Source organism: Embiotoca jacksoni, unplaced genomic scaffold (genome assembly GCF_022577435.1).
Source record: "Embiotoca jacksoni isolate LCO1_2020_lvr unplaced genomic scaffold, fEmbJac1.0.p SCAF_11, whole genome shotgun sequence".
NCBI classification, from domain to species: domain Eukaryota; kingdom Metazoa; phylum Chordata; class Actinopteri; family Embiotocidae; genus Embiotoca; species Embiotoca jacksoni.
In genome coordinates this window covers 8548735-8574189 of record NW_027185241.1, presented here as the reverse complement: position 1 = coordinate 8574189, position 25455 = coordinate 8548735, and the positions used below count along the sequence as shown (strand labels likewise).

The window sequence follows — 25455 nt, the reverse complement described above, 5'->3', positions numbered from 1 at the left end:
TACATTTGCGTTTCATAAAAGGACTACAAACTAACAAAAATGTCTGTTACAGTCACCATGCTGTAACTTTAAAAGCACCGAATTTGGCTATAGTGAGTAGAGGTGGTAGACAGTTGCAGCTGTTTTCACATCTTATTTACTATATGTAACAGACAATAATTAAGAATATTTCATGCTGAATCATGTGTGTGCTGGTTCTTTAAAGACCGACTTTAATTTCATTACGATAACACAAGACAATCACACAGAAAGAAGCTAATCATTTTGTGACCTGATTAAATTAAAGACTCTAAATCCAAGTTGTACAAGCTTCCTAATAACTACTGACCATCTGTATCATCAGATCATCATAATTATTTTAATGTTTAAGACTAAATTATATTAAAAAAAACACATGAAGTCCGTCAATTGTGATCAGCCTGTCATTCATGTTTTAAATGTTGTTGAATAAATCTATCTATCTATGATGAATGGTGTGATTGTTGTTCTGTTTCTATCCACACAGTGGCAGCAGAAACAACCTTATCAGGTGTGTTGTGAGGAAAAATAAACTGTCCCTGTAATAATATAAATGAACTATATAACGTTTATTAAAATATATAAAAGACAAAATACATATATGCATAATTATATCCATGATGAAATATGCATATAGAGTATAATAATTATACAGTAAAATGTGTTTACATATATAGATTTGTTTTTTTTTTTATACATATAGCAAGATATTTTTGCATTAAAACTGGCAGTGGTGATTTCATAGTCCCCCCCCCCCCAAAAAAAAAAAAAAAATAGGAAACCCCTCACTCCACAGCAGGCCTCAAAGAGAGACGCCTGTGTGAAAAGCTTGAGAGCAGCAGCACCTTTACACCTGAGATCCATGTTTTGGAAAGGTCTCCTACAAAACAGCACAATTATTCTGACAAGTAGTTTCCAGGGACTTTAATCTTCAGCTTCAGAAGGGAGAGGGTGTTACGTCAGAAAACCATCTGATCTGTTCCTCTCTTATATTTGTACCTTTTATGAATGTGATTGAAGCCATCCCAGCAGAAAACCCTACAAAAACAATAAAACTGTGCCACACATCTTTTGTTATTACACAATAACATCCTTCTGGTCCAGTATCATCTGCCATCACGCCACACGTTTCCTCAGTACATCTAATCTCAGGATATATCTGTATAGCTTGCAGGAGGAGAATAAAAAGATCCTGGACAGAGTGTGAGACATTAAGTCGTTCAGACTGGTGTGGTTGGTTGTGGTTGGTCCTGTACAGTTTCAGCCACTGCACACTGAGGGCGGTCATGTCTGGTGGTAATGGTGGTAGTGGTGGTGATGGTGGTGTTCGTGATGATGGTGGTGCTCGTGGCGTTGGACCATAGGAACCACAAATCCTGGGCTCCCAGGGGGGCCAGACGCCTGCTCCCTCTCCAGGCTCGGCAGTAAAGAGGGCACTGGGGGTTGCTGCTGAGGGTGGGACTGAGGCGGCAGAGGTGTTTTGGACGGGGACAGGGCCTCTCGAGCTCTGGCCCTCAGGCGTTTACTGTGATTGTATTGCAAAGGATGCTGGTGGTGGCCAGAGGGTGCTTGGTGTGGCAAGTGGTACACATCCTGACCTCCGTGGCCCGCAGCGCTGGCGCTATGCAGCATTGTTTGCAGAGGAGGGTGGTAGCCATGACATTTAGTGGATTTGCCACCTCCACTGCCTCCGTTATTCCCTCCGCCCCCCTTGGAGGTTCCTTTAGGGGATTTGAGGAACTGTGTACCCTTGCTTCGAGGCTCCGTTGGGTTGTAGCTATCGCTGATGACCTGTGAACGGCGGTGGTGAACAACTTGGGCTTCTGGCTCCTGGGAGCGTGAGCGGATCTGGCTTTGGGAGCTCCGACCATTCATTTCCTGAGGCGGGAAGACAGGGTTGGTTCCTGAGGGATAGGACAGAGACGGCAATTAAAACTGAATGTATATAAAATTACTGCCGTTTCTCCTGAGTATCCCTCAATTTGCAGCTTGTCATTGTAATATAATAAGAGGAATGTGGATATTGTACATTTTGTAAGATCACAACAACAGGCAAGATGAAAAGCAGAATAAAGTGACACTTACCTTCAAATCTGGAGGTGTAGTTCTCTATGCCAGCAAGGTCCAAGTAGTGATTCCTCCTCTCTGTGTTCTCATCCACACAGTAATGTTGACCCTCAGTGGCTGGTGGCTCATTACTTTGCCCTTTGCTGCTGTAAATCATCAAAATGAAAATGATGTAAACTCCAAAATGACTTTGCTCATTTATCTTCAAGAGTAAACACAATGTATACAGGGAATATTTTAAGCAAAGCTTCCTTTGTAGTATTGACCTGATGTAGGAGGACAGTCGCTTGTCAGCAGCACGACTCTCGTCCTGGTGACAGCGCTCTGGAGAGACAGAGAGACCGAGAGGTCAGGCCAGGAAGAAGTGTTCAGCAATGTACATACTTAATATGTTTTACACACAATCTACATACACCATAACTGTGTTGTACATTTGATAATGCTAGTATAAATACAGGATGAACCAGGTACTGTGAGCACTGAAACAAAGTTAAGATAACAAAGAAAATATCACTGAATGTGCCACTTGCTTCTCACTTGTTGCCAAAACATGCAAACACCAAAGATGCAGCTATGCCACAGTATATTGGACTAAATAACACTAAATAAGTTATTGTGGTGTTTTCATTTTCGTTTACCTGCCCCAGTTTCTCTTCTGTGGCACCTCGGCTCTGGAGTGACAGTTAGTTTGACACGCAGAGTTTTGCTCTTGTTATGGCAAGAGTGATTCACAGAGGCGTCCACCACATCATAGATGGTGTGCATCAAACTTGACATGTCCTACAGAGACAAATAAAACACAGTTATTACAGTTTACAGTCCTACCTTTGACAATATAACAAACTATAAATGTTAAAGAAAAAGCATACAGTACATCTAGGGGCACAGACAGCACTACACAAAAAGGAGAGGCAAAAGGGAACACACCCACTTACCTCTTTAGTAACTTTCCCACTGTTGTCGAAGTCATAAAGAGTGAAGATCCACTCCTGACGGTTGTCGTCCTCAACAGAAATGTCACACTCCAGGTCCTGAGAATACAAATTTGTACTTCTTTAAAACACATTAACAACTGGATGGTTTCAAGCTGCATATTTTTGCCGATCATCAGTACAGTAAAAGTACCTCCACAGTGTGTCAAAGATAAAACAGCAGCGAGTATAACAACAGGGCGCAGCAAAGTACAACTGATTGAATTTTTTATCAGCTTGATTCATTCATGTTTTCCAAATAACGTGTATTGTTTAACGTTTAATATGTATGATAATCTATCAAAATCAGACTGTCCCCCCCTTCAAAAAAGGGTAGAATGTCGCAAATTATTTATACCAAATTAAATTCTTGTTTGAAACAAGATCCTTTCGTTGTTTCTATCTTGTGCGTGCGTGTTTAACCATGATTCTCTGTTACAACACTTTGACAGTGACTTTGATTCAGATGTATCAACTAACACAGCCATAATTGTAAAAATAAACATCTGGAATATAGACTAAGCTGCAGGCACAGTGGAGGGCTGACACTGTCTCAAAAAGTGTGTGCGTTTACAAGGGAGGGGACCCCAGGGAGAAACGGGGCCCTTTATGGTTCTATAATATCACCTCAGCTCACATAACCAGCAGTGATCACCAAAGGGCGCATCTGAGCAGTTCTTTAAAACATGCAAGTCTAAACATTACAATTTATTCTATTTATTGCTCCCTAAATCCGATCAGGACATGGTCTGGAGCGATGTCAACATACAGACAGATGTTCTTGGGAAAGAGGTTACCCACCATCTATTTACTTTCAAACCCATGTTTAAATAACTTTCACTCATTGAAACACAAAACAGTTTCAACACTCCTGAGACCTTTTCTGCCCTAAAAAAAAAAAATCCTGTTACATGAAAAAACACCGGTATGTACTAATTTAAGTTGTATTTTGCTTAACCAGCACCTGTGCTCCTCTAAAGCATGTTAAAATAAATTCAAGCCTTGCAGGAACACTGCTATACATAATGCCTCCATGCTACCCATCTGTTGGTGAACTTCTGTGTTTTGTGAGTCTCACTGTAAACTGAATCACATCACAGCACTGAAATGTTTCCAGGTCCTTCTACTACGTACGTTCAGGCTGATGCGTTTCTTCCCCGATGCTTTGCCGGCATCTCGGAGTGTCTCCCTCTCTCCGTCCTCAGAGTGCAGGTATTGCAGGTATCTTTCACAGCCTTCTGCCTTCTCTGGAGGAAGAACCACTGTTAACACAAGAGGACATGTTGAGGTTAAATACTGATTTCTGACGTAGAAATCAGGCAACATTTTGTGCAGTACAAAAAAATGACAGACTGAACTTTATTTAGGTATGCCTTTGACCTGACACCATATTCATTCCAAAGAAAACGGCTCATCAAACATTTATGCCTCTTTTGTATGTTAATGTCAATAATACATACACAATACAGCCGAATATCTTTCTAGTGGCATTTATGGCTTTTAATTGTTCAAACAGTAATTACAGAGAGATTTTTAAATGTGCGTGTAATGCTCAGGAATTGTTGTTAATAGCTTTACAGCAGTCTATTTTGTATTGCTGCTATCACGAGTCCAAAAGGCTCTGTATGCTCTTATCAAAGCTATTAATCGAAGGTAATAATGCACTGTATTGCACTTATGAATCGACCAGTGGACACGCCTTCAAATCTATAATTTTATGCTTGTCTTTCACACAACGTTACATCTGCTTTTTGCAGGATAAACCACTGAAGTACTGTTTTAGAGACATCATTCTCTACCTACCCTCTAGGGGACAGTGTTGATCTGTGAATTGTCCATCTTTCAGCTCAGCATTTGGAAACTCCTGGGACAAGGAAAGAAATGAGGAAAGAGAGGAGGAGGGGGGGGGGGGATCAGAGATGTAAGTGAATCTACAGTTTAGACCACAGACACAGAGAAAACAAACAGTTCCAGCTAAAGCATTTCCTACTCAGATGAGCGGGACAGGGCTGGAGGCTCCAGCGCGGTCAAACACTTTGAACATCTGCACGCTTATTGTGTTTCACTGTCTGGGACACAGCAAGCGCGGCCACAGCCAAGCTTTCAAGATTCTTCCAAGCCCTTCAAACAGATGCCTCACATCCATCAAAAACCCGATGCACTTCATCATCTGAGCTGTCTCTCTCAGCCAACCTGTTTATTCTCATCCTGCCTGACATGAGACCCACTGAGAAGTGTTTGATGGAAGTTTAGGAAAAAGTTTTGTTGTATTTCTTGCTTACAACTTCACTCTGAGAAGTTTGGCTTATGTAAAATAAACCTCACGATGAGGTCTCAGCAACATTTATTTTGAGTGGAGAATAATTGCCAGATGGAAATTTCCATGCAGATAGGATGGAACTGATTAAATACACTGTTCCACAGCCGTAAAACAAAAGCAGGATGGAAAGGGAAAAAAGCTCCGCTGTCATTTGTGAATAATCTATTTTCTGTATAAAACAGAACCACAATGTATTCATGAGGCAACACACACACACACACACACACACACACACACACACACACACACACACACACACACACACACACACACACACACACACACACACAGCCATACTTTAATTATTGGAGTGTGGAAACAATGAAAATTAAGTGCAGCACAGGCCCTAAACCACAAGTATTTAAACAACAAATGATTCATCTCATTTACGTCATTCTCGGTCCTCTAAGCTGCTCCACACACTTTGAAATAAAATCTCAGCAGATTGAATCAAGGAGGCCCACTGAAACGAGACAAATAAAAAACAGATAGATGCTAGAAAACAAAAGAACTCCATGTACCTTCAACAGAGCTGAGGCTCAAGCGAGAGTCTGAACATCTGCATGCGTTTAGGTGAATAAGCCCCCCTCCCCTCTTTCACCTCTTTCTCAGAGTAATCACAGCGCCAGGGCTTGTGGTTCTATTTAACAATCTCAAAGCCCGTGATTATTCCTCACTTCAGAGGATGATACCTCCAGCCTGTAATCTGGTCCTGACCTTCACAGATAAAAGCTGGGGGGGCAGCCAGTTAAAAGTCTCAGGGTCAAGGCTCGGATACCCCTTGCAAATTGGCCACCGGAGACATTGAGAGAAACCAGCAAAAGATTGGGAAAGGAAGGGAGAGGGGTAGGAAGTGAGCGGGAGGAAGAAATGGGAGGAAAAAAGACGAGGAAAGAGGGCACAAAGGGGGAAAATGAGGGAAGGAAAGATAAGAGGAACAAAAATGGAAGAGGAGAGAAGCAGATAAGAGTTGAGACAGAGGATGATGTGGTTTGTGAGATAGGGCCTATCTGTTGCTTACTCCAGTTTGTGGGAGCTCAGTGGGAGAGATGGAGGTGGGTTTTTAGAGGCTGTGGAAGGCTTCAGGGAGAGGTGGAGAAAACTGGTACCGCTCCTTAGGCCCCAAACAAGAAGCAGCCTTTAATCATCAAATATCAAATACACACTAACAAAAAGAGCATATGTGCATCCATACACAGAAAAATACACACAGTTCCCATCTTTTATGGTTTCTGCAGCCAAGTTGTTGTTTCCTTTCTGCACTGGATGCTTTCATCTCCCCTCTTGTACTGCAGTAATGAAGGGCAGTATGTAAGGAAGAGGGAGTTCACACAGACGCATTGTTCTGCAGCTCAGAGGAACATCAAAGACAACCATTGATTCTTCCCATCATCGTTCCCATGAGGGTACAGAGCAAGGTATAAGCACCTCTAAATGAAAGACAAGATTCAGCGTTAAATGTGATGAAACGAATCAATCAGCCAACTGCTAAAAGTGAAGCTTGTCTCTAATTAAAATTGAGATATCAGGAGACGTCTCGCTGGGCGCACAATGAGGGCACCAGCAGGGCTTGTGTTGAACACATGGCTCCCTCCACCCCACCCCACCTACCACCACCACCTCCATGCTCATTACATCCATCGAGGGAGCTAATGAGAGAGCAGGTTCGCTCTGACCACAGTCTGCAGTTTAACGTCTAAACACATGGCATCTCCATCCACATCGCCCACGGTGTCGGGCTCAAATCTGCCCACCACATGTGTAATTAACTGCTTTCTGGCATCTAGCAGCTCTCATTCTTTCACTATCAGATCACAAACTGCTCTGCAGGCTACGCAAATCTGTTTGCATTTTGCAGCAAAGCGTTTCTTCTTTTTTTGTGGTGTGCACCTGAAATCCTTGATATACACATCTATGTAGTGTGTCATATTAGGTGTAGCAAAGACATGTGTTGGATACACACTCAATAAGGTTTCAGATCTCCGTTGTCTTTAAAAAAAAAAAAAAATGCACTGGAAATATGCACCGACAGTGTTCTGTGTAAACAAACTCGGTCTTCCAGACGCCTTGACATAAGAGACAGAAAGAAAGGTGTGTGATGTTTGTTCCTGTTTAATGCAGCAGTTCTGCCAAGCTTCCCTAAAGCCTCAGCCTACTGCCAGACTTTTATGTGGGATAGGGTAACCAGGGGAAGCTACCATAGCTCCCTACCAGGTGACATCAGACATCCCCCAGCAGTCTCTCTCTCTCTCTCTCTGCCTGCCTACCACCCATCCTCCCACTGGAAAACACTGAAAATCTTTGTTCTCACTTTGCCCCTCTCCAGCTCACCCCCGAAATATAAGTGCACACACTTGTTTTAGTTCATTCTTCAAACCATGTGACACGCAACTGATTTTGAAAACTCGCATCTTCAAAACCAGGGCAGGCCAACATCAATATTGTTTACACAGTTCCTCTGGCCTTGGGGTATGAAATATGGCAACTTGATCAGATGTCTGGATGCGTATCCAAGTACAAACATATGCTGGAAAAATACCAAAACAGGGTACTGTCTGCTTCCCCGTGCAATTTCAAAGTTGTGTGGTTTTTCAGATTGCATATTTTTAAGTTATAATTAGCTTAAAAATAACAGTTGGATATATACAGTACAGTGGGTGGGTGTATTGAATTGTCATGTTTGAGGCGCCTTTGTATTGTGCTGTGCAGTTCCTTATTCAAAGCAGGCCAACAACCTCAGTTATTTCCCTTAATTTGATGCAGAGAGCCCCTTGGGAGACAAATGCTGAGTGGCTAACAGTGGAAGTTCTCCAGGACGTACACAGTTTCTAGAAATACAAAGTCACCTGGAACTGACACTTAAGAGAGCACCACAGGAAAGCCTTGGCGACCACCAGCCAACCAGCATTCCTTCTCCCGCTGACCATTAATTGGAGATGATTGTGGGGTTCCCCACTAATGAAAAGGAGAACTGAGTAGTATCAACATAAAGAAAGGTACACCAGTTCGTAAACAAACTGCATACTCGTATGCATGCCGGAGAATGAAACTAGAGAGGGAGTGGGGCCATTGAGAAATAAAAGCCCTCCATTCCAGAAGAAACCAACCTGGCCTTGACTCAAAACCAGATGTGAGCAGTTACACTGAGGAGAGGCAGAGTAAAGGAGAGGAAGATGAGGGGTGGCGAGAGGGGGAAGGGGCTGTGCCGAAAATATGGGGAGCTAAAAAGACAAGGTCAGTTGCACAACATTTGTCTCTTCTCTTGCAAGACAGTAAAAGAACAATGTGTTGCTCTCTTGATGGCTGAGCAGAAAGCCCCTTCTCCTTTTGGTTCATCAGACTTCAGCTTTCAGTTTAATCAGGGTAATTATGCTGCTCCAAGTCAACAGAGTAGCAATATTCAAACAAACAGTACTCCATACACTTAATTGCTGAATTCAAGTGAGCCTGCCAAACAATGTTCATCATGATCACAATATAAACACAAGCTAAAGGCATGTTTTCATGATTCATTATATAACCATGCACCATTATCATAACTGAGTTAAAAAAGCCCTCATTAGGAGTGGCATTTTCCCATTTGGCTTGAAAATAACAACTCGACAGTTTGAATTGCAAGACAGCTAAAGTTTGCCATTGCCTACTAATTAGAGTATGTTATCAGTAACTGTGTGCCTTGACATGTTTTTCTATGAATGGAAATGAGATCAGAGCAGAATGCCATCCTGTCATCTGGACGAGCCCCATGTGGCGGAGATGGCCCAGATACAGCCCTGTCAGGGTAGCCGGACTCTCTCTGAGGTCAAACAGGAGGCAAAACCTCTCCCTTGGCAGGGCATGAATCACTGGGGTGAAGCCTCTTCAGTGCTAGTATAACAACAGCTGTGGTGAGAGATGAGCATGCCTGCCTGTCGATGTAACAGCAGCATGTAAACCTCTGAAAGTCACCCGCTCCTAAACTCTGCACACCCCTCCACACTTTTCTCACTTTCTTTCTCTCTCTTTGATTACGACCTGCTGGACGGCATAAACAGAGATTAGCCTCACTGGCTGACCACCCTGCATCTGCCACCAGTGCTGTAATCAGCTTGCCTTCATTAAAGTGGGCTTTGACAGGAGTCTGATGAAACGGAGTGCCCTCCTCTCAGCTGTCACACAAGCAGCTACTGTAGGGACTTGGAAACCTGTGCTTCATACCAGTGACTGAATCAAACTCAAATCTGGGTTAGGCAAGTGTATTAAATTACAATGTATATACATCATAGATCATAACAAGTTTGTGTATTTGATCAATTACTAAAAAAAAGAAAGACACAAAGTGGCTGTCATGGATTTCTAAAACCCCAAAACCCAAAGTAAGTTACAAAACGTGGTGCCACAAACATTACGACTGCACCAGAGAGACCATGTTGCTTTAATTTATTGGTGACACAGCTTTACTGTTGCATTACACCACTATTGCATGGTGGAGCAATGCAATAGTCTCTCTGCACAGACTTTTATATGACCAAAACCATGTGTTACATGCACTCAAACATTTGATGATGTGCGTGAACAAAAATTGAGTCAAAGGGGTTCTTTTAATAGTCAGAAGTGATCCTCTTATATATATTTTTTTAAATGTTCTTCTTTGTTTTCAACAAGTAAAGACCTGAATGTTTTGTTTCAACTTCAACTCAAGGGGGAAGTCTGACAGTCGTGAAGTCCTTGTCTTAAGTCTGAGCTGTTCACCAGTTAGAATCATTTTTCTGAACTGGAAACAGCGTAAACAAGCCTGTTTTTCCAGAGATTTATGGTTAAAACCATGTATAAACGTCACATGCTTAATATAGAGACTTCTTAATAACTTGCACAAGAACAACGATGAACATTATTATATAATTAGGGTTTTCCTCTCAGCACTAAATTCTAACATCAAACTGCTCTCAGCGGGAGATTTATGTTTCGCCGAGTGTAGTATGGGTCTAAAAACATAACTGTCTGCTGAATGGTTAAATGCCTTATGAATGTAATCATCAACAGGATATGAACTACAAACTTCAAACTGTGATTAACATACCCTCACATCTACACATCTTATGATGATTGAATTTAACTTGACCAGTTGTTTTAAATAAATGCAAATAAACCAGCTGCAGCCAACAGTTATTTTTGTTATTAATCAATATATTGACTACTTCTTTAACAATTTGATTGTTTAGTTATGAGTTTATCTGAAAAAAGTGAGAAAAAAAATGCATCTTTTTTTGCCGGACCAACAGTCCAAAACCCCAAAAGTTTCCATTGACAATAATATAGAGGAAAGAAAAGCATATTAGAGAAGCTGGAACAAGATTAATTTTCTTTCAGTTAGCTAATCTCATAATTGATTAATCTTTTCAGCCGTGAAGTGAACTATGCTGCAGCAGCAGACGTCAAGGGAAAAAAAAAACATGTACAAAAAAAAAAAACTAGACAGCGGACACACAGCACAACATACTTTGAGCTCGCACACACAACCTGCCAAACAAAAAAGAAGCGAGTGCACAAGGCAACGGCATATCAAAGCCAGTGTGGGACTCAAACAGGATGTTCCTCTGTTTCTGGCCTCCATGTGAAATTCTGTAAGATCCCGCGCAGGCCCCTGGCTCTTAAGCTCGGCCAATGGGGAGCGCATCCAGGCCAACAAAGCTGAGGGGATTTGTTCCACATTCCACAGACCCTTTAAACAACACAGAGGATCTCAGAATGCCAGGTTGTGGGTAAGGCGACTGGGACGTCAGTCCCATTATGGTCAAAAGGTAGGTGCTCTCTGCAAGTGACCAGCTGAGCAGTATTTAAAACATGCCAGCTGCAATGACGGAGTTTAATATAAATCACTCTTCAAACTGGCTGTCTGTCAGTTACAATCAACAAGTAAGAACCTCTCCTCTTCGTCTGCTTTTTCTGAGTAAAAAATATTTCAACACACTCACTCACCTGTAAGGCAGCTTTTTGTGTACTGTCGTCAGTGTTGGGTTTCCAGGTGTCTATCAAGCATTGAGATGTCAGATGTAATTGCTCTCACCTGTGCGATACCCACCAACACACAGTGTTTTCACTGCTCTTTTTGTTAAGCTGCAAGAGATTTGAGTCACAGCTTTAAAAACCCGGCATGGCAGTTATAGGGGCGAGGCTCTGCGGTCAGAGGCTGGTGGAGCTACAGACGTTACAGTGCTCCTGTGGGTGACTGAGAAATGTAAACAAACCATGTTGGGGAAGGACAGCTGCACTTCAGTGTGGAGGAGCAGCAACATTGCCCAAGCTTTGTATGTAGCATGTTTTTGTCTGATGTCTTCCCTCAGACCTGTCAGACAAGCTCAAGTACCTCTTCGTCAGTCATGTCAGTCCAAAAACGTTCTTACGTATTAGAACTGGATGTCAAGTGGAGAATATTTTCTTCATGAAATTGAATTGTTAGTGTGTAGGTTGTTGTGCTTTTTTACTACCAGTGGCAAATGTTTGACAATTCAATCACATATCCATTCATTCTTTAATCATTTCAGCTGTTTATCCTCATAATTAGTTAAACCTAAAGTGTGGTACTTTTACATCTAAATGAACATCCGTTACAATTCCTTACCAAATCAGTCTATGCAATGCTGATCAAGCCCATCACCGCCAGTTAAATCTCTCTGGATTTCACAGCATACGGAGTTTATAAATTTCGTGTCTGGTGTGACATTCCTGTGCAGACCAGATGAAGGCATAATGGACATGCTTTATAGGCAGAGTAATTTCCAGTTTAGCCCTATGCTAACTTGAATGGGGATAAAAATCATTTATTTGTGTAGCTCCTCTAGACTTTCCAAAGATTATCAGATTGAATGGATCCAATTCTGATGTGTGAGGCATCACTTTTTGCTTGGTATTGTTTATCATTTTATTATTTGACTATTGATTTATCACTTTTGATAGCTATTTCAAGTTTTTTTTATTTCTTTTGGCAAAATATTTCAACTATTTAACAATACACTGAGCTAACCATTTAGAGTGTTTATTGATTACTTTTTACCAAATATTTTAACTGTTTATCCATAAAGTTAGTTAACAATTTGAACTGATTATTTTTTGCTTTTTGAGCTGTTTATTCATACAGTTAGCTAACTATTTCAATACTTTACAGTTAGGCTACGTCAACTTTTTATCACTTGCTCACTATTTCTCTGTTACTCTAAATTACAACGCTCTGTGACAACTGCGTGTGTGTAAATACACAACTTTTTGCTGCTCACTTGAATCTGAGGCACTCGTGCTGTTAAAGGCTTGCAGGGTGGTGGATGAGCTGCCTGCTAGTTTCCTGAACATGTAAGGATCAGAACAGGTTCAGGGTCAAACCGCAGCTCTACAGTCCACTAGTCACTGCTCCCTATGGGTAACCTACTCAGAGACGTACAGATGCATATGAGTAACTACAAAAAGAGGAGCTTATGCAGCCATGACCAATCAGCCAGTAATGTAGCATGAACTCTCAACACATTCATCTGGGAGCCATGTTGGGGAAACAGAGACGAATGGCTGCTGCACTGCTATCACTGCATTGAACCGTCGGGGAGATTTAGGCTTGCTGGTGTGAGACAGCCAAGATACAGAGTTTAGTGTAGTCGGATGCAACACATAAGGCAAGCGGGCAAGCAGAGCCTCTAACTCATCTGTTACAGCCTATTCTCAGTGACACTTGCCAAACCTCAGGTCCCAGGAGACACCACTTGTTTGCATAATTGGTACTGTTTACCATGAAATATTTAAGGCTTGAGGCCATCCTGTCCGAGGTAAAAATGTCTTGGCTTCGCAGACTGTGGCACAGTTTTTTACAGTAAATATCTTAAATCTGACATACTAAAGAAAAAACCGCTGCTGCCGATTCAAACTGGCTGCACGCCTTCTATCTCTTTTCTCGCGTTGTGTAACTCTCCCTGACTGTCCGGTACCGCTGTCTCCTCCAGCCGGCAGGGATTGTCAGTCTCAAAGACCACGAGAATTCTTGACACTGCAAGAACAGGCTTAATTTCAAGCTGTGAAGTTCCTCACAGGCCTGGAACTGGGCAGGGGGTCATCCTAGGGTCAACACCAAGTGTTTTCCTGAGGATTCCTAAAAATACCCTCCTGCTGGGCACAGGAAGCAGAGGAGACTCCACGATCTTAAGACGATGTGAAGGTAGCCTGGATATGTAAAATGGACCATTGCCAGTGGGCCACTGGCTGTAATGTTTTGGCACATGAGACACAACTTCCCATGTAAAAAGGGACAGCTGAAAGCTGAAGAGGAACAAATGAGATGTAGAAAAAAAGAAAGTAGCACATGGTCCAATTACTGATGCACCAAACTCATGCAAAGCTCATTCATATTTCTGTTGAATTATTCTCAAAGAAAATTAACGGTCAAAAAAAAGTAAAAAGGATACGAGGGTGTGCACATGATGAATTACTTTTGAAATTATAGCTACAAGACAAGAATTTTAAAGTCTCGTCGGGGTACAAACCATGAATTATAATTTTTTGTTCGTGGCACATCATGGAAATACACCAAGGAGAGATATTGAGGCCAAAGTGAGCGAGACTGTAACATCTGTGCTTCTTCCTCTTGGACTGAGGCTGTCATGTGTGCACTTTAGTGACCTGACAGACTTGCTGTGTGTCTGAAACACAGTTCCCCAGTGTGAAATTCTGAAACGTAATTCATCCATGGCACAAGCAGAGATCAAAAGGGTATGGTGCAGAGGGCAGCTCCACCTCCATCTCAGTTTTGCAGCAGAGCGCACAGAGAGCTGCTGCTTTCACAGCCATAATTATGGAAACCAGGTCTAAGGGGCCGTAAAAGAGTCTGCACTTTAGCATGGGCTACATTAGCTCAGTATTAGCGCCCTTGTATATTCTTATCTTATCTCTGGTATAAAGCTACAAGCCTGATGGAGTCCTACTCTTTATCACACAGCAAGTCTGGAGGCAGTCCACTTCATGTCCGATAAAAGTTCTTGAAAGAGGATTTATGCTTCAAAAGGCAGAAGGTGCTGATGTGCAGTAACACCTTAAAAGCTATGAGATAATCAGGTGCTACCAGGATGGAGCAACTCTCAAAGCGGAGCATGTGACAGCAGGGGTAAAAGTTCAGATATTCTGATACACTGGCATTTTTGAAGTGATAGGATCAGTCAGGCGCCTATCAACACAAAGAAGTAGGTGGCGGTTAAAAAGAAAGATTTTGCTGGGCTACTATATATGAGAATTTTACTGTATTGCTTTATAGGCAATAATCTAGCCTAAAATGTCCTCTGTTACTTAACTAAAGGTGTTGTTTATTCAGTATTTTCTTCCTTTAAGATGTTTTCCTTCACTTTAAGCTCTTCTGTAAAACTATAAGCGACAAGCTTGACTACATCAAGATTGGGGACAGTGCGTTGACTTTGTGATGTACCTCCTTTGAGCAGATGGTGTCTCTGAAAGGCTCTCAGTGAGGGGGGCAAGCATCTCAAGGAGAACTGCTGTTTATTTGAAATGAGCCTTTAGGTAAACATGTTACATGGCACACAGGGCCAGGTCAGCTTTTGAAGTGGACGGGCTCAGGAAAGACATGGGTGGGGGTAAGAAAAGAAGGCTGCCTTCAGAGGAAATGAGAACAGAGGACTCTTTCAGCAGCGTTTCATCCTCTCCCTCCCGTTCTGTCACATATAGAAAGAGCACAAAAGGTGTTTGGGTGTATGACCATCGCAGATTGTGAGAAGCGCTGAGTTCTTATTTCTTCTGAACACATTAGGTAGAATCATTCTGTACTAATTTTTTCCCAAATTAAATTCCCCTGAAAAATGACCACCCATGATAAAAATAACCACTTCCTTTTAACGGTGACCCATTGAGGGTTTTTGATGACGGGAACAGGTTTGTGTTACAAAAGCAAGTTTGCAGCCATTCCCCATCGGAGAGGAATGTGTTGTGCAGAAGGAGGGCCGAGCCTGTGCTGTCTGCACAGCCTGGATCCAAGCTTTGAAGTTGCTAGTGTGTTTCAACAGCTAACCACTTTCAGATGGGACTGTGGCATTTTATGAGCTGAGTAATAGCGATACCTACACATGTGCAGGCTTGGGGTCCCAAGGAGGGGAAGGGCTCAGCTCATAGCAGAGAGACAGACTCCTCGGGGGTCTGGGTTAGGCTGTGTTTGATAAATCTCATGCTATGACATTCTGGATATGAAAATGGAAGACAGGAAGATGAATAGTGTGGAAAATCTGTTCAACAGTGAACACCGTTTAGCTATACATTCAGCCTTTTTCAAGGTGTAGCCTCAACATCAAAATGAACTTGTTTCACTCTCAGGCCTCAAACCTCGCAGGGCGTCAGGTTCATGAATGTGGAGCAAGGATGGAGTTTCGAAGCATTCAGGGGTGACCCTGAAGGCTTTTTATACAAGAACAACACAGAAAGTGAAGGTAACACAGGCCAAAAGGAGGTGCACAATGCATTGCAACATGAACAGTGTTAATGAGTTGCCCAGAACCACGACATTGTACATAAATGTTGGTGTTTATTTCTGCTATGGCACTGCTGTCCTTATTTTGTTCTACTCTTAAGTGATTTTTTTTTTCTTCATATGAACAACAAAAGGTATTCAAGCCCAAGATTTATAGCTATCAGTGTATTGTGCTGCACACTGCTATTTAGCTTCCCGTATGCTTGTATTGTGGAATATATGAGTCAGGTCTGCATCTGACCTATATGGAGACAATCTCAAGTTTCCACTGGCTAGATTCAATGGACAACACAATCTTGTCCAAAATCAGAGTCCCCTGTCCTCTTTCGACTCACAGTCTGCAAACATTTAAAACAACAATATATTGAACAGCAACAGCTCTGCAGCGTCTCTTCTGATAATGTTCAGGCTCCCTGAGCTTACCACATGCACTACACACACTGAATATGCAATTAAAACAATGTAATCAATTAACAACAGCCATAATGACAGAATATAATAACATCACCAACAACCATAACTGAAAAAATATAATATTCCCCTGGCTGCTCTAAGGCTTGTGAAATGAAGTCCGCTTGGAAAAGAACAGGGGTTTATGTGGAAACATACCTTACACACTAAAACGTAATAACCTTTGAGTCTCCCGGTGTTTTACTTGGCTGGGAGAGCACTAGATCAAACACAGACTTGGATCCAGCAGCCTTTGCCAAAAATGTCAGCGCTAAGCACTGGACTCCAGCTTCAGGTATTTTCTTTCCCCTGGCAGGGTTCGAGAGTAAAGACACAGACCAGTATTAACCCTCGACGGGGCTGCCCTAAACAGCCACCAGCACACGAAACCATGCAGGGGAAGTGCGGTCTCTGCTGTCATCAGTGACAACGTGCATCTGGGTCATGCAGTATCACTGAAAGCCTGGAATGGGCTCCATTTAGGAAGTTAAGATACTCACATAAATTTGAATGCTTGATGACTTGCTGTCATCCATTCCTGTTAAAGCTACACTGATCGCTCTGAAGTACGCATACAGATATCTCATAAATATCATGAAAAGCAGTCACAAGAAGTAAATGACTTCAAAGCAATGATGATGGCGCTGAGATATCTCTGAAGGCCATTCATTTCATGTTTGAAGATAAGCACTCCAATAATGAAAGAAGTGGAGCTACTGTCATTTCTCTTGTCTAAATATATTCTCTTTTGAGCTGTAGGAGGAATTTAAATGATTATTTTTCAACCAATTGTATGACTGTGTGTGGATAAAATGCTGTATTAGAAACAGTTGTCACAATGTCATCAACAAATGATACCTATATGAAGACTGATGTTATGATACTCTTGACAACATATGCTATAGCCATTCAGGATGCTGCCTATATGGTAATACAAGTATGACACCATAACATAAATGTAAATATCGTACTACAGCCAGGAGACGGTTAGGTTAGCACCAAGACTGGAAACAGGAGGGTATAGCGTTCCTGGCTAATTAACATGTCATATTTCGTTTGTGCAGCACTACTTCTTGGCAGTGTACCATGACTCCCAAACAAACCGGATCAAAGCATTAATTAATTCGTGACGAATTGGGCATTTCTACAAATATGAGGCCTGTGTTAAAACAATGTAGAGGGCTGCATAGGTGAGGGTGCAATGCTTCAGGTACTGGTGAGGTATAAAATTCAATCCAAAAAGTCCAGTTTCATTAACAGATCTGTTATTTGAACACTATGACAAAAAATATTACAGATGCGGCGACAATTATTCAATTTTTTTAGATACAGGGCTCTCGTTAAAACATAAGTCCACTAGGAAGGATTGCTTGTATGATACTGGCCATATTCAGCTTTTTTGTCAGAGCAAAACTGTGTTTTTCAGTTAAAGCCTCCTGTGCAACCAAATGGGATCCATTTAAATTAGAGCTGCATATTTCACTCAGGGCCATTTCACGCGGCTAATGGGCTGATTTTGTTATCTCTAGTGTGGTCAGAGTCAGGCTAACACTTTCCCTGTCCAGTCTTATGCTAACCATGCTAAATATGAGTGGTATAAATGTTCTTAAGTAACTATCTATCACCGTGTAAGGTGACACAACGGTGATTGAGCTTGTGGCCCAGTGATGAAAGCCTTTGTATTTGACGTATTATAAAATGAAAGAGCTTAATGTTGACATTCCGGGTTAAAATCACAAGCAGCATGAGTTAGGGACAGGTCCATCCCCTTGTAATTGTTGTTCTGTGACAGAGGGTCTAGGGAGCTAATGCAACAGGCTTTCTCTTTAACTGACTTGTGTCTGAAGTATCATGCCAAGTTACTGACATCACCCAGGGGACACGGTTTGGAGCGCTCGGAATTGAAGTGGAAAAACAGCTCAAATTACTGATTATCGCCATAAGTGCCGCCAAAGAGACCAAACTGAGATCTTTGAGATTGTTACTTTAACTCTCAGCAAGAGTGTGAATAAACATATTCATCAAAATATCAAAGTGTTCTGTTAAAAGTAATTGCATTATTGTATCCGTTTAGTCAAAATGCACCACTGAAGCAACTAAAGATTAAGAGGCTTAGGGGATCAATGGGGGCCCACCTCTCATTTTTTGCTTCATTGTCCCCTTGCAGGTTAATACGGCCCTGGTTTGTAATGAAAGCTTGTGAGCCAATATGTATGTGATGACTCTTTGATTCCTTTTGATGGCCAAAGAGAGCTTGTTTCATGAGTACTAGTCACAAGGGAATTAGGGTGAAAGAGAGCAAACTGCTTCAAAGTAGTTCAGACAGTATAAATATCCTCAGAAAAATAAACATTTAATCTGCTAGCAGTGTTCTAATGTCTCTCTACATTAGGCCCAGGCCACACAAACCAGTCCGTGCCTCTCACACACAAATATACAGACCGAGAGTGTGAGAGAGGGACTCGACCTCTGACTCAGAGGCAAAGCCATGCGGTGATACACACTTAAGCATTCGACCATGAAAATAATGGCTAAAACAAGCATCTCGCACTTGGGACGGTCATCAAAGCCAACAAGGCGATGATGTTTACACTGACAGAAAAGTGAAAGTTTGTTCTAAACAAATGGCAACCAAGGTCGAAAAACATCCTAAAACAAGAGCTTGATTTACATGTTTAACAGCTTGTTACAAGTTAATACAGAAGGTAAAGTGAGAGGAGATCAATGGTCAGCTTCTGTCTCCCCAAACAAAGCAACGGACAAGGTGAGGCTCTCCCTTCCCCCACTACCTTTAAAACCCTCAAATATCTCACCTAAGAAAAAAACCCAAAAAAACACCCGTAACCCCTATTCCTCCACCTCCTCCTCTTTTCCTCTTCCCCGCCACCCCCTTCCCACCACAGGCCCTCTCCCTGCTCCAGGATTTTGCTGTACAAACCAGGAACAGATGTCTGCCGGGGCCGTGCTGAAAGACCCCGCTGTTCTGGATGCCAGCCACATGCTTTTCATTCAGAGATGAAGGCTCACAGCTCGCCTTCTTGTGAAGCCAATTTAAAAAAAAAAAAAAAAAAAAAAAGGAGGGGTGGAAAGAAACAAACTCTCCAAATGCCTTCAAGTTTCTTCAAAAGCAGTACATATATGAGCACACCTTTTTGTCTTCTCTCCTCCATGTATTGTTCCCTGGTAGTGCCTCATCAAGGATGCCTTTTTTTCCCCCGTTTATGGTCTTAGATGAAGCAAAAATAAAAAGTCATGAGACATAAAATAATATTTCTTGAAAGAAGTCTTGAAGTAGTTGAAGACTTCAGGAGCTGTGGAATTGTATCCAGCACACAGCAAACTAACACAAAATGCTCTCAGTTTTTAAACTTGTAGGTGTGCACGAAAAAATAAATGTAATTTCAGGCCACAGTTTTAAGATTACACAGATATCCCATCCTCAGATCCAAATCAAATACTGCTAACTCAAAATTAACGGGGACACTAGAAGATATACCCAAATGCCCAGCGGCAAAACTGTCCAAAGAAAGCATCCATTTTGAACAGGATCACCAAATGAGGATTTTATATAAGGGGAAAGTCTTATTCACAGATTCCAGATGAATGTTAAAAAAACATTACCTTACAATTAGTTTAGTGAGCTGCTTGGGAACTATGCTCTTAAACCTAATTTATTATTGAGGGGTGAGTGCTATGTAACTCTCTGTAAGTCAAAATAAATTTGTGTCTTGGAGCTTTTGGCACATCATTACATCCAACTAAATCCCTGACGGAGCCTTTTTTTTTTTTAACTTCAAGTGTGATATTATTAACCTTTCAAAGTGGAATAATAAAGCTCTTTGTTGTGGAGTTTAAAATGTTGACACACTCCCTCTTAACAGGCCAAGTCTGTGGGAAGTCTTGAGACAAAAGATGGTGCTGAAAGGTTGAATTAGCCCATCAATATTTAGGCATTCAAGCATGTCTGTTTGAAGCCTCCAAATGAAGCGCAGTGGTTGTGTGTGAGCTTGTGTGTGAGGGTTTGGACTGTTGACGTGTTGATGTTTCCAGAGGCAAAACACAGTGAACCTTCACAGAACTCTTCCACTAATAAATACTGGGTAATCTCAAATATTCAATAACCACAGACTAGAGTCGTTTTTTTTGTTGTTGTTCTTTTGTGGTCAGGTTGGTGACTTTACCTCAGTCTGCCACTTTGATCTCACCTGTAATATTTTGACATTACACAAGGTGCTTGAACAGGTAAAACTTGTCTGGAACACCTGCAAAGAAGTGTCAAAGTTTTGACAACTGTTGCCAGGATGAGCTAAGTCATCCTGCTGAATCACGCTCCCTTTGTGCCCTAATACCACACTTTAGGGAGGCTATAGGATTACATAGTGAGGGCAACTTTATAGCTGCAATCTTGAATCATGTGGTTTGCAGTAATATCAATATTTAAACAGGTCCTTAAAGCCTTTGATCTTTTGTTATTTCTTGTCAAAGCACAGTGAAGCATTCATAATTTGTTGGATAAAAACGACTGCTATCTCGAGGAGATTTCGAGATTTTACACAGACTGATGTTGGGCACATGCATGTTTAATTTTTTTTTTTTCTGGTAGGACACCATCCCTCAGCCCATCCCCCAGGACAGGGCAGGGGGATAAAGGAGTGAGGGTTCGAAGCCTCCACTGATATCAGAGCCCTTTTATAACTCACAGTTCTGCGCTTTGAAGTCGCAGCCAGACAACTCAGGAATCCAACTCCCCCCATTTCACAATGAGGAGGGGGATGGTCAGAGCTAAAATCTTGTGTTTGGCCAATATTCTCCTATATGAAATCACAAGTAATTTAACTGTCTGTGCAGCTCATCAACCAGGACTAAGTGGTGAAACTGCTATCTGGTAAGGACCATATGCTCAAACACTCAGCAGGAGAAAATGTGGCTGAAATTGATCCTAAAAAAACTCCAAATCTCCTAAACACATTAAATCATTACTGCTTCTTTTTTTTCCTGTTTGACTTGGACCTGCTTAATCATCATCTAAACTGCAGACATCTAAGAACCCATAATCCAATAATTATATCTGGAAATGTGACAAGGTAATCTGATCCCAGCAAGGAATTAATTAACAGAGTGTGAGATCAAATGAGGAAATGGCATTACCGTCTTACAGCTGAGATATCTGTGCTCAAGGTCTGTCTGTTTGATGGGAAACTATATCACATGAAAAAAAAATCCCTGGGGACATCATCTGTCTTTACATTGATGGCGATATAGTCGCATTTCAAACAGCATGAATAGACCTGCCACTATATATGAGCAGGCAGTAGCATATGCCCTGAGTGAGATGATATACAAGATATAGAATCAGTTTCATCCCTATTTTTGGTTTATTTAGCGATTGATATTGGACTTACTCATAATTTCATTACTGATTATCTTGCATGCTAATTGTTTTTGCTATTAATAATTTGGTGTTATAAACTATAAAAAATACTATAAAAGGCTTATTCTAATTTCCTAAAGACCAAAGTGATGTCTTCAGATTTCTGTTTTTTTCGACAAACAATCCAAAACTCAAAGATATTCAGTTAAAATGGAAAAGCAGTCACAAAAAATGGTGATTGCTCACATGTATACAGGAATCAAAAAACTCAAGTAGAATATATAGCCCAAGTGATATTTAAAAAAGAATGAAAAACATATCTAGGTTTTATCCAAAGGCAACTGGACTTCTTTTATTACCTTGAAGACGTTTCGCCTCTTATCCCAGAACTGAAGAAGCCTTTTTGGGGGAAAAGCGAAATGTCGTCAATAAAATAAAATAAGTCCAATTGCCTTTGGATAAGAACTAGATTGACCAAGATCTTGGTGACTGAGAATTTTCACAGACAATGAAAAACAGTTTTCAAGTTGCTTTCTGACAGAAAAAATACCAAAGATATTATTTACTTTAAGAATTTGCCAAAAAGACACCACGACCAGTGTACAGTATACAATAATGGATGTGAGTCCAGGTTATTCTGTCCACCTCGTCTGAATTTCATCTCAAAGAAGCAAGCAAGGGGTTAGTTAAATGATGATAGTCATCCAGTTTTGGTTTGTGATTGAGCCTCTAATGTAGCCAACTAATGAGTCAAAATAAATCACGGGCATGACATTGATAGAGGTGAGGGTGGGACCCATCTACCTAATAAGTGCCAAGCTTATGCCTTTGGTGGTTTTCCTTCAAGAGAGTGTGAACTCAGCCTCCTCTGAAGCAGAGTAAAGTGTTCTTTTAATTTGCCATGAGTGGGCGGTTTATAGCCCTGATATAATCCATAACTCTTCCACTAATACAACCACCCACCGCACAGATTGTCAGTACCTCTGTGTGAACCTCATGCAGTTTCTGTCTAAGAGCTTGAGACTCAAGTGCCCCTAGAAACAACACGCTAATTGAAGTGATGTAATGTTATGCCGCAGAGGGCTGCCCGCTGGGAGGCGCACTAGAATGAGAGGCATTGAGGAAAAAGACACAGCCCTGAGTCATGATGCCAGCAGCCACAAGAGCAAACTTTATGTACCTCAGTCTGAGAAACAACTACCTTTCCATCCAGCCTGTGTCTTTCTGTATGTGTGTGTGCGCTGCCTCGCCAAGCCGCTTCACACATGGGGCTCAGGGCTGTCATAGCCCATCCAATAGTGCTGGCAGGGGAATAACCGCTGCAGTGTTGTGCCAGAGCCAGACATGACAGAAAGAACAACAACCTACAACTCTGCAAAGACATCAACATGTCCTCACTCATGCCTGTGGATACAACGCGCTTCCACTTAAGTCAAGAAGATCTCAGATCAGCATTCAGGAAATAGGAAATGGAACAGCTTCATTCAGACAACTTTTAAGTGCTTGACAGACTCGTCTCATCAGCAAATGCAAACACACACACACACACACACACACACACACACACACACACACACACACACATACACACACACACACACACACACACTAGTTTTCCAGTCATTAATTTGGTTCATGCAAAATTGTCACATACTGTATAAGGCACATATGCAAGAGCGAATGTAATGATTAACATAATTCTACCCCTTTAAAAGAACCTAATTAAAAAAACAAAAAAACATTTTTGTCATAATAAATCAGTTTCTTATATTTTCTTTGAATCTTTTTTTTTTTTTTTTTTTTTTTACTTTAGTCTTAAAAATGCTTTGTTGCCAGTATTAAAACTTGTTTTCACAGATTTAAAAGAACGATTTCATAGCCTTGTAGTCTTTTATTTCATTTGAATCAGATGCTGCAGGGCTTATTGTCACTTAGGTAGTAATAAACGTAAAATAAACACAAACCTGCATGTTCTTCAGCTTGTGATCCGATGTGCTGTATCTCTCACATTCCTCCATCCCTCTCCGGAGGAAGGCGTTCACAACAAAACTGTCTCCTGAGACGTGAAGAATACACACAGCTCAGTAGGTAGGCACAATCTCAGCCTCAACTTATCATCATTAATAAACCTTCATTATATGAAATGATCTACTTTTATCCTCACCTTCAGGGTTTTCTCTGCGCTTGCACGCTTTAGATGAGAGGCAGGGATGTAAAACAAATTGATCGTTAGTTTTATTGAGACACTATTTTTATAATGTTGTCATTCGGTGCATTCAGTCAGGACATTTCTTACCATGTTTTGACTGAAGTTTGCCCATCCTGAAGTCCCTCTTCCCTGGATCAGATAAGGTACTCCGAAACCCGACAAGGATAAAACAGTCGCTCACTCTACATGGTCACATTGTGTTTGTTCAGCAAGAAGAAAACTCCAACTTCATCCAGAGGCGGGTGATTAAATCGCGCGTTCATTGAAGCGTCAACTGTCAGTGAGATGATACAAGAAAAAAAAAAAAAAAAAAAAGCAGTCAAATGGTGTGTGGCGGAGAGAGGGCGCACTCACTGTCTGGCTTCAGGCTTTACTTCAGTTCAACTGACGTGAAACTACTTCAACGCAACAGAGACCGAGTAGTAAGTGTCAGGTCTGCAGAGGAAGGATAACACTTCCGGTTGGTTGCTAAAAAATAAGACAATAATAGTAAGTTGCGAAAAAGTTGCTAAAAGTTTCGAACAGTTCACAGGTAAAGATGCGGGGTGGAGTTTGGTAATTATTTATTGAATTAATTTTTTTTTTTATCTTGATGGAATAATTTCAAAAAGCAGCAAAAAGGTTTTGAAAATTGAATTGTTTTCCCTACAAGCAAATACATGAATTTGAATTGGCTGTTACTTCTGTCTGATATGTCGATGCCATCATGAATCCACCTAACCATAATCAGAACAAATCTACATTATTATTATTAGAGCTGCAAATACATTCTTTCATTATTGATTAACCAGTCAATTTTCTTGATTATCAATTAATTCTTTTTTTAAAAGCTTAAAAAAAAAGAAAAAGTCAACCAGTGTTTCCCAAAACCCTAAGGTGGAGCGTGAAATGTCTTGTTTTGTCCTGACCAACAGTTACAAGCAAAGGATATCAGTTTGTTGTCATGAAGGACTAAACTGAAACCAGAAAATTAGGAAGCTGGAATTAGATAATTTTAGCACATTTCTTCTTTAAAACAATTAAAACAAATCAAAGCAATTAATCAATTATCAAAATAGTTGGCGATTAATTTTCTGTCAATAAATCAACTAATTATTTTCATCCTTTTGTGATGATTGCAGCTATCACTTTACAACATGCTGAGTGGTCTACACCATTTGATTGTTTTTATTTATTGAGAACTTAAGTTTTTTTTAAATGATTTAATAAAATGACACAGAGGCCAAAGTCTTAAAATTGTATATATGAGTGTTAAAACATATTGTGATTAATAAAGTTACAAATAGGCTAAGTTGCTATGCTCCATCCCTTATTTCCTGTGCCAAGTTCCAGGTTTGGTCAAAACACCCAAAGATTTTCAGTTTCTTGCAGAGACCAACGGAAATATCTCAAGCATAACCAGTTTTACTATATAAATGTTCACTTGGTTGTGATTAATACAATTTGTGTAAACAAAATTGTTTCTTTTCAGTAAAATGCATTCAGTTTTGACCTAACATAATGGTATCATACATGTTTCTCTGCATACACGATTTTTTTTTTTTTTTTTTTAAAAGCCATGTACTT

At 41.0% G+C, this 25455-nt stretch overlaps 1 protein-coding gene across 2 annotated transcripts; it reads right to left on the bottom strand.

Moving 5' to 3' along the window:
* Positions 1-776: 776 nt before the first annotated feature.
* nkd2b (NKD inhibitor of WNT signaling pathway 2b) lies at positions 777-24223 on the bottom strand. Of its 2 annotated transcripts, none has more exons than XM_069142937.1 (10): positions 23977-24223; positions 23845-23871; positions 23645-23736; positions 4860-4920; positions 4191-4318; positions 3021-3116; positions 2724-2865; positions 2352-2409; positions 2104-2231; positions 777-1922 (listed from the first exon to the last, which is right to left on the bottom strand). In XM_069142937.1, the coding sequence occupies exons 1-10, from the start codon at positions 23999-24001 to the stop codon at positions 1303-1305; spliced, it is 1377 nt and encodes a 458-aa protein (XP_068999038.1). In that variant the 5' UTR covers positions 24002-24223; the 3' UTR covers positions 777-1302. The 2 variants fall into 2 exon arrangements, with proteins under 2 accessions (XP_068999038.1, XP_068999039.1); XM_069142938.1 differs by having other exon boundaries at positions 2104-2228.
* Positions 24224-25455: the final 1232 nt, after the last annotated feature.

Excerpts from the sequence above, each read along its gene's own strand:
- nkd2b (XM_069142937.1), bottom strand. The coding sequence starts at position 24,001 with ATGGGCAAACTTCAGTCAAAACATG. Across the intron at positions 23,872-23,976 it reads CAAACTTCAGTCAAAACATG|CGTGCAAGCGCAGAGAAAAC; the intron begins GTAAGAAATGTC and ends TCTCATCTAAAG. Across the intron at positions 3,117-4,190 it reads AGAAACGCATCAGCCTGAAC|GACCTGGAGTGTGACATTTC; the intron begins GTACGTAGTAGA and ends TTGTATTCTCAG.